Source organism: Eptatretus burgeri, chromosome 3, assembly GCF_056783735.1.
Source record: "Eptatretus burgeri isolate ZD-2024b chromosome 3, Ebu_testis_v1, whole genome shotgun sequence".
In the NCBI taxonomy this organism is placed as follows: Eukaryota; Metazoa; Chordata; class Myxini; order Myxiniformes; family Myxinidae; genus Eptatretus; species Eptatretus burgeri.
The window spans coordinates 20,011,028-20,030,310 of NC_140963.1; the positions used below are offsets into that span (position 1 = coordinate 20,011,028).

The window sequence follows — 19,283 nt, forward strand, 5'->3', positions numbered from 1 at the left end:
TTTTACTGGATTATCGTAAGTACTTCATTACGAGAACAATTTTAACAAAATATAAGAGCAATAAAATTCCCACTGAAAGAATAACAGCACTTCAATTTAGCACTTCAAAATAAAAAAGTCATTTTCAGCCATTTTTATACCCAGAATTTAATCATTATTGTTGTAATAATTGTGAGAACAATATGAACAAAATATAAGGGCAATAAATTTCCCACCGTCTTGATACCCAGAATTTTATTGTTTTAATAACTCCATTTTAAACAAGGTATAAACCAGTGCAGGAAAAAAATATTGTATAATTTAAGAAACAAATTTCCACACTTAAGCAATTGTATGGAAAAATCAAATGAAACTTGAAAAAGCTTCCAACTAGAATTGGGGGTGGGGGGTAAAATATCACATTCTGATATTTTACGATTCATCTTGCTCAACAAATTATTGGATAATCATCTGTGTTCAGGTTTTTTGCTACACTGTGAATTATTTTCAGACATTCCAGTGTTGACTGAGGATAAAAGTGGAAATTGATTACCCAATTCAATATTTCCCTTTTGGCATTACAAAAATGTACCATGTCACCCCATTGTGCACGCTCTGAATCCCACTGTGCATGAGTAAAGATGGCAATGCTAAACATCGCGAAGAGGAAAATAAAACAATAATCCATGGCTTCGACCAGCATTACATTGGCTTCTGACCTTCGAGATTACAACCCACCGAGGCATTCCAAGGTTCATAATGACATTACAGTTTCTTCTTTTGTTAGCCCATGCATGTCAACTTATCAACATTTTGATGGTGCATAGAGCACACATCACAAAACTCTCACAGATATCATAGCTCAAGGATTGCAAGCAATAAAATGCAATGATAATGTAAATCTAAAGCCCACACAATAAAATGGCTTGAAATGTACTATACTGTCATGTTAGAATTATACCATCATAATGTAAGATGCTGAAGAGCATAAACTGGCATCAACTCGACAGCAAGTCACGTGCCAGAAAGCTTTCTTACCTAAAACAGGAATCTCATCATCAGGGCAAATCGGGCAGCACTCGCCCTCGGGGATCTCTGGGTTGCGGCAGTCCCGGATGTCATCACAAATAATGTCATCACAGATAACTTCACCACTGTTACATACGCAGATGGTACATGATTCCGGCTTCCAGACGTCCTTGTCATAGTATATCTGTCCATTCTGCACGCAGTTTGACAGGCCCACTGTGAAGAAAAGAAATCGATCTGTTTATTTGTTGTTGATGGTCAAACTAAATCTTTACAATGATTCGATATTCATAACCTGACATTCTCAAACCACCCATGGAGGAAAACATGCAAAATATGCACGTTTTGACCACATGGAAACCAAAATGCATTCCTTTTAAATGCTTCTGTGTTGAGTGGTCTCATTGTGTGTTGGTTGTTGCCATTCATGGGAGTTTACAAAGTATAATGTTGGGACCGTTTTCGAATCAATTTGACATGTACAAGTCCAGGCATGCCATGTTTTTGCCAGTGGATTTATGGTCCAATCACTCTGTGTGCTGTTGTTAATATATTTCGAGACTGGATCTAATAATGCACCCTGAATTGTTTGAAAGAGTTTATTATCTGGTTGGAAGGCATCTACTTATTACGTACAAGCTGAGTTGGAGAGATAGCATAAAATAATACATGTGGCGTTACTGGTCTGAAGAAACCAAAATCCAAATTTATATCTTTTATAACACATTCATCGTGGAAAAGCATATGTTGGCTTCCTTGCAATTCAAATGTATTGTTAGCTAATCCCAGATATAATGGGTATTTCTTTTTTTTTCATAATTTGTTTCAAAAAAAAATTTTGAGGGCAAAGAAAACAACGTTAGACCTCAATTTATCAGGATTAGCGAAGCTGTTTTTCTTTCTTTTCCAGCATCTAAGGCTAATGTATCCTGCGTCGGAATGGCGACCCGTCCAGGATTGTGTCCAATAGCCCAGGAGACTGCTACGGCAGCACCAACGCTCTGTACAGAGTATGGTCCTGATAGACCTTAGATGGATGAATCTAAGGCTAATAGAAGGGCTTTAGCACATACACTCTGTGCAGGATAAAGGTTCAATGGGAGACACAGAACAAGGCGTTTTTTTCTCGCAAGTAATTCCAGCAACTGCAGTCATTAATTATTTTTTTTAATGAAAAACAAATGCTGTACTCCAACCCAAGTGAATAATAACTATACAATAAAAACGAATAAGAAAAATCAAAAATTAACCAATAGTGACAATTTTAACAAAATAAGAGGTTTTTGACTCACTGTCATGATATACAGCAGTTTACATAAATAAAGCATTTGGTATTCTCATATAGAAAACTATGATGGTTGAATACAAGAGTGTTGATATTCCTCTTGTTCTTAATACCACACTACTAACACCCATTTGCATTTGGCAGCTCATACTTTGCTTCGGCCTTCATGCCGAGGGTGGTGAACTTCAGTGTGGGAGGTAAAGCGTTCCACAAGTTCATTTTATCATTAAGCATGTCACTGCAAATCTGTGGCATGGAAAATGAAACCAGGTGTTCTGACTCATTTCTACCAACATACCATCATGCAACTCTGTGCTCTTCCAAATTATTTCATTCTCTTCATAAACCAAACAGAAATCCATAATCTTTAAATGCAGTTTTGTCCATTGTGAAAAGATAAATGCAACAGTTGCTTTTCAATCCTTTTGTGCACTAAGAGCATGGAACTTATGGAACAACTTGAAGAGGGCTTCGCCTTGTTACATTTTGCATTACTACTAAGGACCAAAGGTGGAAGTACTCTTTATTACCAGATATTTCACAACAATGGAGGAAGAAACGATAAACAAACAAAATGAATCAAAAACCCTTTGGTGGTTTGGGGATAGGGGAGGGGGGGTGGCAGGACTTGGGAAAACAATAAATGCAAAGGATGGATGTGAAAAAATAGAGACAAAAAAACAAAGGCTAAAAATTAACAAGTGGAAAACACAAAAGAAAGATCCACAAAATGAAATGTACATTCACAACCACACCATGAAGAAGTGCAAGATGATAGCAAAGGTATAAATCAGACAGGTTAAATTCAGGGATGCCACGTTAGTGACAAGACATTGTCATTGTGATCGTCTTACAATAGCGGTTATGCTCTCCAGTGGCAAGGAACAATCTGACAGCAAAAGGAGCCTATCTTGGAACTGTCTAATGTTTGCATTAAAGTCAGACTGCCTCCCATTTGTAAGCAAAATGACTTGGGAAAAAATATCTACCCACTTGACATGCATTTTTGCCTGTGATCTATTCAGCCCCCATGGTGCCAAGTCTGGCATGATAGTGCAAAGGTAGATTGGAGCTGTCTAATCAGAGTTGGATTATTGACCAGATAATAATGGTTTGGATTGGTGTCGCATAGACAAGGTATTGTTGAACAAAATGTGATCCCTTAGGTGGGTGTAAAGGAGCAGTCTGTGCCAAGTCAGACAGCATCAGTTGGTGGACGTTAAAGACTCAACAGCATATTTCATGAAGAGTAAAAAAGTTATTGCTGAGACCCTGAAAAAACCCTAAATTTCTGCCACCTTCAGACGATGCCAGGTCAAGCTAAATGGTTTATGAAGGAATCCAGCAAAAATCCTTCCCTGGCCAACCCCACAGAAGGTGAGAATAATTGGGACTCATAAATAAGATGAATTGGAGAATATATATATATATATATATATATATATATATATATATATGTATATATATATATATATATATATATATATATATATATATATATATATATATATATATATAGGCATTTAATAAACAAGAATAAATTACTGTGTGGGGCTAATGTGAAAAAATTCTGACTCAACCCAAGACTCAAACCCAAGGAGTCTTGGGTTGATTGACTTCATTGAAAAAATTGACTCAACCCAGGACTCAAACCCAAGGACCACATCGCTTCTGTGGTGACAGTCCACTGAGCTACACAAATGTATATATATATATATGAGCTATACAAATCTATATATATATATATATATATATATATATATATATATATATATATATATATATATATATATATATATATATATATATATATATATATATGTAAACGTTTTTTTTTTGCTCAAATTAGCAGTCAATCTAATTTTTTTTACTTTCAGTTGCAAGCGACTTATTCTTCTTTAAAAATGTGTTATCCCAACCACCCCAATCATATTATATATATATATATATATATATATATATATATATATATATATATATATATATATATACATACATATATACACATACATACACACACAAACACACATATGATTGGGCTGAAATAAATATGATGGGAAGGTGAGTCAAAATAATTGTTTTTGTCTGACCATGCCTTTCAGAGCGAAAATATGACTTCTCCTCCAGGGGTATTCAGAAACTCACCCATTGCCAGGGGGGAAAAAAGTGCCATTGGTTGGAAATCACATAAAAGGACTAACATCTCCACTAGGTTTCACTGGGCATAAGACAATTCCTTCACAGCTTGGAGTAGTTCGGGGAGGAGGGGGGTACGTTTTGATTTCTGCACATTTAGTCTGATTGGTGTCTTTTAAGTTGTATTTATCCAAAATACCTTGCATCTCATTTAGATTATCTTACATATCATTCAAAATATCTCTCTTGTTCTTCCATCCTGCTCTTCCATGAGAAAATATTCACCTTCATTTGCAATATATTCAATCACTTGTGATATTTGCATTCACTCATGATCTTCAGCTTCCCCGAGCTTCTATCTTGTTCTTCCATGGTTTCATCTTTCTCTTCTCCAAGCCTTGATCTTATGAAGAATATAAATTGGTACATATTCAATGATGCAACACCCAGTGATCAAAGTACCTTGATAACTTTGTAGTTTGCCCTCACTCCCATGAGAAATAACTGAGACGAAGCAATTCGTTCTATTTTTACCTTCATCACCGAAGGTGAAGGAGATTAAGTTTTCACCCCTGTCTGTCTGTTTGTTTGTTTGTGTGCAGGATATTTCAAAAAGTTGTGAACGGATTCAGAATAAATTTTATGGACAGGTTGGGTGTGTGACAAGGACAAACTAATTAGATTTTGGTGAAGATCCAGATCTGACAACTAGAATTTTTTAAGTCATTCTTCACCATTGAGAGGTAGGAGGACATTGGGATCATACTCTGTGCAGAGCGTTGATGCTGCTTAAGAAGTCTCCTTGGCTAGTGGGCACAATCCTGGACGGGTCACTACTCCAACACAGGATACCAGCAAGCTGGCACTCATTTTGCTGACCTTGGAAGGATGACAGGCCGAGTTTACCCCACCTGGTATTAATTCAACAGCTGAGCGGGATTTGAACTCAGGACCAAAGGATCCCAAGCCCACCACCAGAACCATTAAGCCAACACCAGGCATATTGAGAGATAGGGCCAAACCGATATTTAGCACGATATGTCAAAAAGTTGTGGACGGATTCGGAACAAACTTGGTGGAGATGTTGGGTGTGTGACAAGGAAGAATTGATTCTATTTTGGGGAAGATCCGAATCCATATCTGTATACGACATTTTTTTTTTAAAGTGATTCTTCACCATTGAGAGAAGGGGCGAAAAACGATATATTTGATGGACCTGATAATATGTTCTATTGGATCAGGTATTGCACGGCGGAGGTATGCGCTCTACCGAGTGCCCTTCGAGTTGAACATGCATCACAATTAAATTTTCCAAAGAGCAAAGAAACATGGTCCAAAGCCTCTACTTAATTATCATACTGTGAGCAGTGCCGTGCGGTGCTGAAAGTTGTGAGAATCACAGCATTTAAAAGCCTATAAGGTCGATTATGGGCCAAGTTTTAAGCTCACTTTTGTGTTTTATCAAGATGGCATCATGCGCAATCAGTCACTTACATACTTTCCAGTTTTGTATTAAACCAACCTACCCACCTACCTCTCCCCCACCCACGACTTCATAGAGTGTGAAAAAAATGCCTTGCACAAAACAGCTTAAGTTAGCAAACTTTCACTGAGCTCTGTAATGTCAAACTCTCTGCAAGGCATGCATTCAGCAGTTATCTAGCACTAGCAGAGGTATCTGGCGTTGCCTGGTGTTCTTCTAATTCTGTTGGCATTTTGAAGAAATCAATATTTTTTTCCTATTTCTTGGTGGGGGCACAAAACACCCTACCACCCACTAAGGCATGGGATCGGGGATCATTTAATATTACCTTTCAATGTCGAGGCTCGTATAAGAGCTAACACACATAACGTTTTACAAGGGGAGCAGGAGACAAAAGGGATGGGAGAGGGAAGCACAAAACAGTGGGGAATAGACAAACGAGGAGATCTGTGGAAGGGAGAGGGATGGGGCGGGGTACACGAGGTAAACAAGATGGACATTACAGGGACAACACAGGAAGGAAAGCAGGGAATTTGAAGGAGGTGGGTTGGAGGTGGATTAACGGAGGTAGAAAAGATCGTCGTTTTAGATGGGGGAAGATAAGAGATCATGGTGAACAGCTGTTTTGAAGAACTAGAGAGAAGAGTGGGATTGAAGAGAGTGTGGGAGTTTGTTACAAAGGTGGGGGGAAAAAAAAAAGAGGAATGAAAGAGTGAAGGTGAGCAGTGATTCTTGATTTTGGTAGTTTAACCAGAAGGGGGTTTCTGGCGGGCCTTGAGCGCCCTGCGGATATATGAGTGGGACAGACAGCAGACAAAGCAAGGGGGGGGGGGAGGGAAGAGAGACGGTAGAAGACAGAAAGACCACCGACCTGCCTGCAGTGAGACAGTGAGAGATCCAAAGACTCAGCCTCATCGGGGGAGATACCAATGATCCTAAATGTTTGGCCATCTCTGTGAAAAATGGCAACGCACATCACACAGACAGACAGGCAGACAGACAAACATATCATGCAGAGGATGTGCACAAGTAAAAAGAGACAAGAGAGGGGCTGTTAAATGGCATCTCACAGATCCACTAAGTTATGCATGCACTTTAAGATACACTGCCAATGGAGCTTCATACACTGCTGCCATAATACACTGCCAATGGAGCAAATATTGTACATCCTCCTCATCGAAGGCATCACGAAAGAGTAGAGAAACAAAACTACCAAAGCAGAACAATTCAAGAAATTATGAAGTTAGAATCATGCACCCATTGTGGGAAAAAAAATCTAAAGAGGAAGAGTCATGTTCATAATTATGTTACGGCAAACAAATATTTTACTTTTTACCTTTATCGACACCTATTAGGCAAACACGATGATAAAGAAACTCAAAAGTCTTAATTCAATAATGATCAGCACTTGGCAGAATGGGATACGAGGAAGATTTAGATACAGTGCCAAAACGGTATGCAGACAACAGATAATTAAATGGGGGTATTACATTGGCTGTCTCAATTTCATGATAAACATTAAAGATCATATTGTATACTGTATTGGAAATTTATTTTTTAAATCTTTCGGGCCACAAGACATGACCAATTTCTAAACTTCCTTTCGGTGCAAGTTGAGAATTATTGGTTCAACATTGTGATGCTAAGTTTTACAACATATCCTTCTGGTCTACAACTGTTGTTAGCAAAATAAAAGGCTAAGAGATATCGTACCTCATCAGATCATGTTATCCATCCATCCATTGGGACCATACTCTGTGCAGAGCGTTGCTGCTGCCAAAGCAGTCTCCTTGGCTATTGGGCACACTCCTGGATGGGTCGCCACTCAGACACAGGATACCAGCAAGCTCGCACTCATTTTGCTGAAGGATGATAGCTCAGAAGGATGATGGGCAGCGTCAACCCCACCTGGTATTAATTCAATAGCCAAGTGGGATTTGAACTCAGGATCCTAGGATCCCAAACCCACCACCTGAACCATTAAGCCAACACCAGGCATATAATCATATTATGGGCACCAATTAATTAGTAATTAGAGTCCTTGCTCGCAAGTTGATGTCATATGTAGAGTCCAATAAATTCCCTCTGTTGTGAATTTTGTTTGCGACTGCTGGGATCCTCCTTGGTGCAGACTTGAGGGTTAACCTCTTCATTCTGAAAATATTTTTTGATTGAATGTGGGCAATTTCCAAATGTCCCATCTCAGAAATTTTTTTTATCCCCCAGACCCCTCCCCCAAGACCCCTCCTTTATGTATGTAATAAACAGACAGACTAATGGCAATTAAGAGTCAAGCAATCAGTGTGGATATTGGCAAAAGAAATACCAGACCAATGAAATATCAACTCCTTCAATATTTTAATGAGCATCTGGATTTGTTTGCTTTTACTCCCAGCCCAATAACATCACGGTAATTCTCTTGAGATTAGTTGGGTTTCCAGAAGCTAAGAATCCAAAGGTTTTAATAGCAATACCATCAGCTGTATTTAAAGGCACTAGAAACACCCGCTTCCTCCAGGAGCATTGGCAAGTCGTCTCACCGCCCCCCCCCCTCTCTCGCAGGGGGAAGGGGATTTATTCTGATCCTGGGTACTATCATCACGTATGCAAAAATTGTCGCACATCGGATCAGCGTGGTGTGTTTTTTCCATGGTTTTCAGATGTACGTACATATACACTGTCAAATAATTGCTTTATTAAATATAGTAGGATGACCTTGGGGGATGGCAGTCAAATACGTGATGCCTGATGCAGGTTTACGATGAACGAGAGGGAAATGTCGACAAAATGTCATTATGGTGATGTAAAGGCCTGTAATAAGAAGTGTGTATGTGTTTCATGGTTAATACAGAGTTTTTATTCTCGAATATCAAAAAGTGGAGGGAGGTTTCGTGACGCTTCACCTATTTCTCAAGATATTCCCCTGCTACAAATGCGTACTTATCACATCAATGTGGTACGCCATGATTCCACATCGCATGGTTTTATATTGCCAATTTTATATATTGCTAATATTTACTCCATTGGAGATATTTTATGTTGGGTCTGCAGGATTTCAGGACATGCGAATTGATGTCTTCATCATTCAGAAATTTAATGCCACCCAGATGTTCTTTCAGTGGTCCAAAGGCAGTGACATTTAAAAAAATGACTGTATTGAGGGTGGAGGGTGATGTCTGACTTGCAAAGCTATCTCTGCCAGAGCAGTGGTGGTGACATTTGTCATGTGAGGACGAGCATTAACGTGCAGTAACGTCAAGCCCCGAGACGGTATACCTGAGATGTCTACGTATTGCTTGTCTCACGTCATTGCAAAACAACTCGCTGTAGTACAATTAATTGATGGTTTCACATGTTCAAGTAATTAAACTTGAAATAAGCCATTAACTTACAAGAATGTTATTGAATACGTTTTTTGTTTTGACGACTGAACCTTTCATTTTGGTGCTGGGGAGCAAGCTGCTTTCCACTCGATGTTGTTTTTGTTGTCTTTGTCGTCTGTCTGTCTGTCTGTCTGTCTGTCTGTCGTCTCTCCGCAGCATGTGTGATTACATTGGCCACCATATTGGTTTTGGGACCGTGAATTATTTGACTAGTGCTTTGATTCTTCGACAGCAGCATGAAATTATGGACCCATTCTCATCACATCACAGTCTTTTTCAACAAATCATCTTCCTCCCTCTGATAGCATTTCAGAAACTTTGTTGCAATGAATTCACGAGTTATCCTTTGATAAAACATGAGGTTGGCATCAATCTTTCACCGACCCAATTTAATTTCAAGTGAGAATGAATGATCGCTTCCACATGTTCAACAATGGGTATCAAATTATTCGGCAATTTTACGAATAGCAACCCATCGATTCTCAAAAATTCAACACGTTTAATGTTCCCTTGAGTCACGGCAGTAGGTTGGGTTTGAGAATGCTCATGATCATTCAAGATCACTCACCAATTCAGAGACATTTTATAACTCACAGCACTCCACAACTATGCAAAATATAAGCATAATTAAATAATGCAGAAAGTCTCCTGTGAGTTTTAGCCCGTTTGCTGTTCTACTTCACAAGGAACTTTATGAGACACCGCTGTTTTATGGTACATGTGATTATGTTGGCCACCATCTTGATTTTGCAACCCGGAACACTTTGACGAGTGATTTGATGGCATTTCCTGAACAACTTGCTTGTGGTATACAATATCGTAAAAGTTATGTCATGAATGACTATTCTACCATGTTCTTTCATTACAGGTCGATGTCAACCTTGAACAATCATTGTATATAACGTATGCATACCCTTATACAAAATATACGTAATATAATCAATAAACACCAATTACTGCACTGTACTCCCTAGAAGGTAACCAGACATAGTACGCGCATGCGTGCATGCTCACACGCACGCACTGTAAGTACTTACAAAAGTTATATTATTTGAAGTTATAACCTTAACTTGTAAGCAATTTACTGATTTCCCAACTGCCTGGATCATCAGCTGGGCACCGTTTTTCATCGAGGTTTCGATCATTTCAGTCCAGAACCTCTCCAAACGGCGGATCCACAACCCCGGTCGCAGATCCACATCAATAGATTACTCAACATCGATGGACCCACAACCCAAAGTTGTGTTCAGACAGTCAGTCAACACAGCAATACAATATCCTGATTCAAACTTATTTAATTATTACTTATATTTGAAGTATAACTACATTTGAATAACTTTAAATCATACACCACTTTGTATGATGATAAATTAAGCGATAAACACTACCTTGTAGACATGTCCATTACACAGCACCTCTATCTAACCATAGACTCAAACTGTCACCGATTTTAACATGCTGCACTGTGTATCCGAGTAACCACCAATAAATTATTTTAATGCTGATTTATAATGTGTTTTATAAATAAAACTAATTTCTTAATCACTGTATTTTATTTTACATTATTTATTCAACACACATACAAACATAAACACAATGATTTGTACATAATGTAATCACTGCCCTCACCACCAATCTCTCTTCTTGCAAACACAATGTTTTTGCCAGTTTCAATATCCCTCCCACCCCACCCCACCCCTACATGTCTACATATTGTGTAGCAGTCACGAAAGACTGTCTTTTTCACAATCATCCCTCTAATACATCTCCTCCCATTCCACTACCACACCCCGACTAAAGTTTGAAAAGTAAGAAAATAAAAACAAAAACTTTGCAATTAACTTTGTCCATGTGAAATTAACTTTTTCGACTCACCTTCGCTTTTAATGAAATGAAACAACTTTTTCTACTTCTCTCATCTGATGTCTTGCTCTTCGAGAAGCCTCTAGCGTTTGTGCAAAATCGGAAAAACGTTTGTATCCATTTTCTACATTGGCAATTTTGTGGCAAGCATGCTATCACAAAACAATACCCAACGAAGTAGACAAACAGATGGAAATAATCACAGGGGGACATTGTAATCCTTGTCAATCTAACACGTCAAATGTTCCTGCTGAAAAAAAGTAATAGTTTGACGAATGAGATGCTACACAATAACAGCTCCAAGACACACCACCGTCCCAGACAAAAATTTATTTCCTGTCGTAATTCTCTGCAGACTATTGTAGTAGGACCTGTTACAAACTATAGTATATGAGAGTACAACTCTCATATACTGTAGTTCTAACTGGAGCATTTTTGCCTGGGGTATAAGTATGGAAACATGTATAAATCACCATCAAAATATTGTAGAACAATGTCAAAGTTCTTTTGTGTATTTGATGTAATAATTATTTTATAGATAGAATGGGAGTTGTGTTAAAATACAGAAAACTTTGACATCGTTCTCTAACCTTTTTAATGTTGTTGATATACACAATGTTTCATTAGTCCACACAAACCAAAAAACGAGTTGTACATCCAAATGCCTTCACACATTAGTTGATGGACAAACGGTGTCATTCACAAGGAGGAGGCGAGCTTTCTCCGGCACCCTGAACATATTACAAATTTCTGCTCAAACTTCCTGTATCGGAGTGGTGACCCATCCGGGATTGTAACCAGAGACAAAGAAACTGCTTCGGCAGCACCGACACTGCATAATAGAGAATGGTACATCACCTGATCTGATCTGAAATGCCTTCATCGGGCATATCGATTTCTCATCCTCGATTACCACCCCCCTTTCCCGTAACGTTATGGGTAGAAATGGTTATTGATGTTGGCCATTGGTCACCGTCATCCTACCATATTTATTATGGAGCATCACGTGAGTCATGTGGGATGGGATGAAAGGGTGAGGTGAGGTGGGAGGAGAAAAAAAGGAGGTTAGGTGTCGACACAAAATTAGCTTGATTCATTGATGTTCATTTAATCCTGGCACATAATAGGTTGTGGTTGAAAAATGAGACGGGGTAAACGTTTTAATGTTCCATAATCTATTCTTTGAATCATTTGCGACCTCATTTTTATTCTCTCCTCTCACCTCATATGCCCCGTGTAGGGCTTTAAACTGCTTTATCGATAAAATGCTTGATGATGGTGACCAATAGCCAATGTCCCAAGCCTCATTCCATCCACACCATTATTGGGTTGGTTAATCGAGCATGAACATTGTATAGGTCTAATGAAGGCAGTTGCATGCATAAATGAAAAACATTTTCCATTTCAAAATGACATGTTCTTTGGTACAGATTCGCTTCACATGATCACCAGGGAAAGTTTCAGATCGATATCTTTAATGTCATTGATTTGATTAAGGTTGGAGCACATGCTCCAGATGTTGGCCTCTATGCTGAAGGCACAATTGTATTCGATAGGAAAAATTGTTTATTTCAGCTGCAGTAATTGAACGGATTTTGTCAGCGATTGCTGTTTTGAGATCATCTATGGATAGTGACTCTCCTCGGTAGACATCTAACCATGAGCACGGTTTGAGCCTTCTTGAGGGATTTCGCTCAGGGCTGGATTTCGGCTGAAAACGATTTTTCTTTAGTTGTCCATGGCATGTTGAAAAAAAAAATGGGGCTATCTTGACCAAGTCTAAATCTGCTGACAATACATGAACTGCATTTTGTGCATTTGCAAAAAAGTAAGAGAATATCATTAGTATGAAGGAACTGATAAAAGGTAAATTTGGAACTGTTTTTTTTATGGCCACCCTCTGTATTGTGTGGGTGTGTGTGTGTTTACATATATATATATATATATATATATATATATATATATATATATATATATATATATATATACATATATATATATATACACATACATACATATATAGTAGTTTTGGCATTTTGGACGAGCACTTTTGAATTTCTTCTTCAGTTAGTTTATAATATCTTATTTTCTTGTTATTTATAAAAAAGGATTCGCTGCACGACAATGGCGATTTTTATTATTATCCATCAATTTATCAAATTATAAATCCTATCTATATTATAAAAGGAGCCGTGTCTGTCTGTTTGTTTGTTTGTCTAGTTAGAACTTGAGAACAGATTCACGGATTTCAATAATTAAACTATGGTGGATTCAGGGAACGCCCGGGAAGGTTTGTGATGATTTTTTTTTTAATGGGTACGTGGGCACGCGTGGTGAAACTGCAAGCGCGAACTTGTGACGCTGATGATCCCCATACCACCAGGAATCCATTTTCTTCTTACCGTATTGATTCGCCATCACAGCAAAGATTGGTATTTCCTTCGGTGAAACGACGGGTCATATATTCTCGTGGGAGAAAAATGGCAGCTTTTTGCTGTCATGCCTTCTCGTCGAAGATTTTATGTGAATTGAACAAATAAATACAAAACTGTCAGATGAACGACTTTTAAACTCCACTTCAAACGTTTTTTTCAACATTCAAATCAAAAAAAAAAAATCTTGCAAATTATATTTGGCCATTTCCTGTAAACTTCGTGTCGTTTTTAACTAAATTTTTTCGTATAATGCAGAAACTCCCTGATTACCTGATCAAACACATGTCAAGCAAAATGCATAGAATCCACTTAATGCCATTGCTTTTAAAACCGTTTAAAGAGTACAATAAGGAAAGATGCGAAAAATAATATAATAAATTACTGCAGACACCAGACATAAAGTATTTGTGCAGTTCCACAGCACCCGTCAATATGAAGGCACCAACTATAATGAAGCTTCCCTCTATTATTTAGATTATTTAGTTAACTTTCTCACAAGGTTAAAGTTTCTTTTAACCCGACTAAAGGTCCTCTGTGATATAATTAGTTCCGTGATAGCTTGAGTGCCTTTGGATTTCATTCTCAAGGGATGAAGATCCAACCCACTGACATCCTTCTGTTTTAGCCTTCTCCCACACATACGTGTCCTGAAATTGTGCATTTGTAGTATTTAGACAGCTTCTCAGAATTGATTATGAAAATATTTTTTTTACATTGTGCACCTATCAGTGACAGGTATCAGTCTACTTTTACACAAACAACAAAGACAGTAGGCAATGTGTACACACATCAACAGAGCATATGGGATTTGAACCTGCGATCTCAACATCCTAAGCACTGGCAGGATAGCTTAGAGGTATGCACACTCGCCTGTAAGGTCACCAGGCTGGGTTTCAATGTTGTCCCAGACACTAACTGTCATCCAGTTGTTTTTTTCGCAGGTAGGGTTAGGCATCAGAGTGTGTGTGTGTGTGTGTGTGTGTGCGCGTCATTCTTCGAGTACATTAAACTTGGTGTCCCATCTGCCGGTATTAGTTGGTGGATGTTAAAGATCCCACGGTGTCCTTCACAAAGAGTAGGCGAGTCATCTCCAGTGTCCTGTACAAATTACAAATACCTGTTCTAACTTGCAGGGGGCACTGCATCAGCGGCATTCCCATGTCCCCAGCACACGATGTTACCCACGGCCATTCGTGCATACAAAAGTAGAAGAATAAGCATCCTAAGCTACATGCTCAAATTGAACACCAAACTGGCCAACCGTTCGAGATCAATCAGGCAAAACAAACTAAATGTCCTTCCGAAACGATTAGCCCGAAAATTATATTCACACTTTGCTTCGTGTATGTGGTTATAACATCTCATTCTGTTGGAAAATTGTAAATTGGATGTCAAAATGATGAATTGCATTTGATAAGCGTAAACTGGACGTATTGGCCAGAAAGTGTCATTGCACCATTCTTATGAAACGTTGTGTGAGTTTGATTATCAAGGATGTCAGTACGTCTGTCTGTGACTCATAACCTGTCCCGGAATGACTCCTCAGCATTAGGAACACTCATGGCAAGACCTCAGAACCGCGATGCCCGATGGTCAAAGTACCGTTTGATAAATTTCTGAAGAACATCAAAACTGTCCCGATTCAGTTTTATACATGCCACACACTTCAAACTTTGTTTTGATGTTCATTTGGCTTAAAACAAAATCTGACTAAATGCAATATAAACCAGTTTTCTTATGTTTAATCCTCAAAGCTGTATTTTCGAGGAATTCATAGAATATTGGAATAAAATTGTGTAGATGCCCCCCAGACAGCCACTCTCACAATGCCATTCACCAAATCGACTCATCGATGGTACAGGCTATCGAGTAGTGCAACGTTCTGCAGGACAAGGTTGCACTTTGAGAAAGGTATTGGGAGAAACAGCACATATCTTCAAGTAAATGCAAATCAGATAGCCAGCTTAACAAGGACCCAAGTGAAACCAAAGGGCACTAGTAAGTCAAATTTAAAGCGAGCATTTAACAACGAAGCTCTACCGCCTTCCCAAGGAAACAGCAACGATATATTTTGGGAATGATACACCTTTTGGCCAACTCGTTACAGTCAACAACTTCCTCGTGATGATTTCTTACATCATGAATGTCAAAAGCGAGTTTTTCTTCTTGCTGTTACAAAATTCTGATTCGATATATGTGTCACTTCAGCCGGCCCATTACCAGTCCTCCCGTCAAGCTCATGTGCACACTGATGGAGGGGAGATCGGTGCGCACATGAACTTGGCGGGAGGATTGGTAACTGGAGTTTCCTGAAGTGGACAGAGCAACTAGTGCGGATGGAGTGAGATAGACTTCCGAAGAGGGCAGATTCTGTTGAAAGAGTGATGAAGCAAGAGAAAAAGGGGTACAGCGTGGTTGTAATGGGAGAATTGCGTGACGAGGGATGTCAGAAAGGTGGAGGTGGATGGAGAGTGGAGAGAGGTGGCTGGTGATCGAGGATGGTGGGGGAGTGTTGTGGATGGAGCAGGGCAGTAGCTCAGTACCAGTCGGCCTAACCCCCATAATGTAAAGAGATTTTGAGGAAGAACAGATATGTGTAATTCTGGCCAGGTAAGACAGGTGGCCATAAAGAGTTCCCAGTGATAAATGTTTCACTGTGTTTCTGCAATGGTCGTTCATCCAAACAGTCACCAGAGAGACAATGCTTTGTCTTGGAACGCAATGGTTATCAAAGGGGAGAGTTTTTTTTAATTGTAAAATAAAAAGAGAAAATGAAACTCAAAGAAGACCCCATGGTAGAAGACACCAGGGCATGTGATCTCCCACGCAGCGAAGGGGTCTCCGTAGAATTAATCTTTGAACAGAGAGCTGCTCCTCAACCAAAATTTCCTCGACCGATTTGAAAAACACTTTCAGGTTTGGCCACGAGATGGCGATTGTATAACTGTGTGTCCAAATGTCGTTACCATTTTAGAGAACGAACGCGGCACTTTCAACGTCTCACAAGGTAGAGGCAGAAGGTGCGTGATCACCTAATAAAATGCAGCGGGCACGGAGGTGCACGGAGGTGCACGGTCCACAATGAGATGGCAGGTCCCCTTCCAAGATCGACTCGTAACTTTATCATTGACATCACACTCGACGATCAGTTAAAGCCGTGGGAAAAAAATGCGTGAAACACTCGCGGTGAGTATTTAGTGTTTGTTTCAATTTGCCTGACCACCTAGAACATTCACCTTCGCGCACGACATTCACTAAGTACATGTGTAATGGCTGAAGGAGGGCAGACTCTGTTGGGATCGCAAGTCAAGCCGCTGCGACTGCTCCCCATGAAGGTGCCACTTACGAAAATCGTCGTCCTGAGAGTGAACGAGGGTCAGCGCTGCCAGCAGCAACAGCGGCCGCAGTTGTCTTATATCCACAAAGTTGAACATGTCTATGCGGACATGTAGTCTCTGCGAAACCAGGGGGAAAAAAAAAATCGGGTACTCCTTGACTCGTCACTGCTGCCGCATCAGCTGCTGCCCAGGTGCCCAAAGATCCAAGCGGCAGCACCGAACTCTCGTTGTGCCTTCCGAGTCAAGCCGCTTGCCGGCCGCGGGGCTCGGGGCAGCGCTTTAACGGGCGGACGCAAGTGGGCTCCGGGGCGACCCCCAACGAGGATGAAATCCGACCCCGCTCTCCAACCACTCGCAGGACGCTCAAACTCACGTCCCTCCCGCTCATCCATTCACCCTGGGTTTAAAGCTGCCTGCGAATCACAACACATCTCACCGAGTGGTTCATTGCGTTCACAGCATTCATAATATTCTTATCGAACATTTGGGCCCTTTCCATTTTACATCGGCATGATACTTTCAATCACATTTCATTCACAACGTCATCGGTTAAATTACGCAATCATTTTTTCAACACGTACACTCTCACGTCCTAATCACTACTGTTGGTACGCTAACACACACACACACACACACACACACACACACACACACACACACACACACACACACACACACACACACACACACACACACACACACACACACACACACACACACACACACACACACACACACACACACACACACTGTTGTGTGTGTGTGTGTACATATATATCATAAAAAGTAGAAAAATATGTATTTTTAAAAATATAAACATTATAAAATATATATATATTTTTCTACTTTACATATTTTATATTACATATATATATATATATATATATATATATATATATATATGTATATATATATATATATATATATATATATATATATATATATATATATATATATATATATATATATATATATATATATATATATAAAAAATATATATATATATATATATGTATGTATTTAAAAACATTTTTTTTATATATTTATATATGTACATATATATATATATATATATATATATATATATATATATATATATATACATATATATATATATATTGTTCCAAATCTGGAAACCATGTGCACTCAACATTCAGGTCCCAAAGTTAGTTATGCTGGTAAGTACTGTACATGTGTGGTCAGGACCCCGTCCTTTTGTTTAGTGGGAGGATTAAATGTGTGCGTTGTGAAATCTTTAGTTAGGTTATTATATCCAACGAGCCATCGAATAAACCATCCCACCTGCACGATCCATCCCCCATCACGATCCACTACCCAACCGCTGTCTACAAGCACTCTGACTTGCCAGGGCAGGGTCTTGCAGCCGTTCCTTGCTGCTCCCACCAACGCTCCTTCCACAAACGTTTTAACTCTTGCGCCAACGCAACATGAATACTGTTACTCTTCGAGAGCGGAGCTACGTGGAGAATATGGGGTTTCCGAACAGGGGCCACGGCTCCGCCCCGGTAGGGTGAAGCCATGGGCCAATGAGGGACGGACGGCGAGATGATTCTCGCCAAAGCCCCTCCCCGTGTGGGAGGAGATATATCTTGGAGATGCTCTGTGCAAGAGGAGGTGTGTGGACGAGCGTTTGCATGGGTTAGAAAGAGTTTTGATGGTAGCTAGTCAGGTTTTGAGGCAGTTTGTTCACGGAGGCTGTTGCGGGGAGTTCTGGCCTGTTTTGTGAACCAGACTATTCGCCACGCGGGCTACCATGGGCCACGAGTCCCACACGTGCGGCTGGTACCTTCGACGACTCACAGGTCCCCATCTGAACTCTGACCCCCAGCTCGTTTCTCTCATCGTCTGGAGGGTCCAATAAAAACTCTGGGGTTTCTTTTCTTTTTGTGTGTGTGACTGTGTGTGGGCCCATCTATAAGTAGAACTGTGTAAGTGTATATTCCATCATTGTAAATACTGCATTGCATATTCGCGATAAGTTTCGCCTCTTCCGTCTTTTGATTTAATTGTAAATAAATTATGAGAAATGTTCCCAGCTCGTTTCCGTCCTTTCTTTATTTGGTCCAGCATGGTCCGGGTCTGAGTTCAGACATGGTTTCATCCCCAATAATCTGTTAATCCTAGCCGGCACGGCTTTGGCAGTTTCCGCTCGGCTGCAACCGAGCTGGAGTTGGTAGTCGCTAGTTGGAACTCTACCGCAGTCGGTAGAGTGACCCGGTTCGAGAAACATGTGCCGAGGGCGTGAATCCCCGGCAGCCAAGACTGCGTGGTTATTTAGGTATATTGGGATCTGGACAATTAACCCTCCGCCATGCGGTCGAGATATTGGCG

General features: G+C 39.8%; 1 protein-coding gene across 1 annotated transcript in view; it reads right to left on the reverse strand.

Moving 5' to 3' along the window:
* The window catches only part of LOC147029497 (uncharacterized), a 164,297-nt gene extending 147,049 nt beyond the window's left edge, over positions 1-17,248 (reverse strand). Inside the window, exons 1-2 of the mRNA XM_085872555.1 lie at positions 16,940-17,248; positions 1,018-1,224 (exon numbers count right to left, since the gene is read on the reverse strand). Coding sequence (XP_085728681.1) covers positions 1,018-1,224; positions 16,940-17,027 — 295 coding nt within the window. The 5' untranslated portion in view covers positions 17,028-17,248. The remainder of the gene's footprint in view (positions 1-1,017; positions 1,225-16,939) is intronic.
* Positions 17,249-19,283: the final 2,035 nt, after the last annotated feature.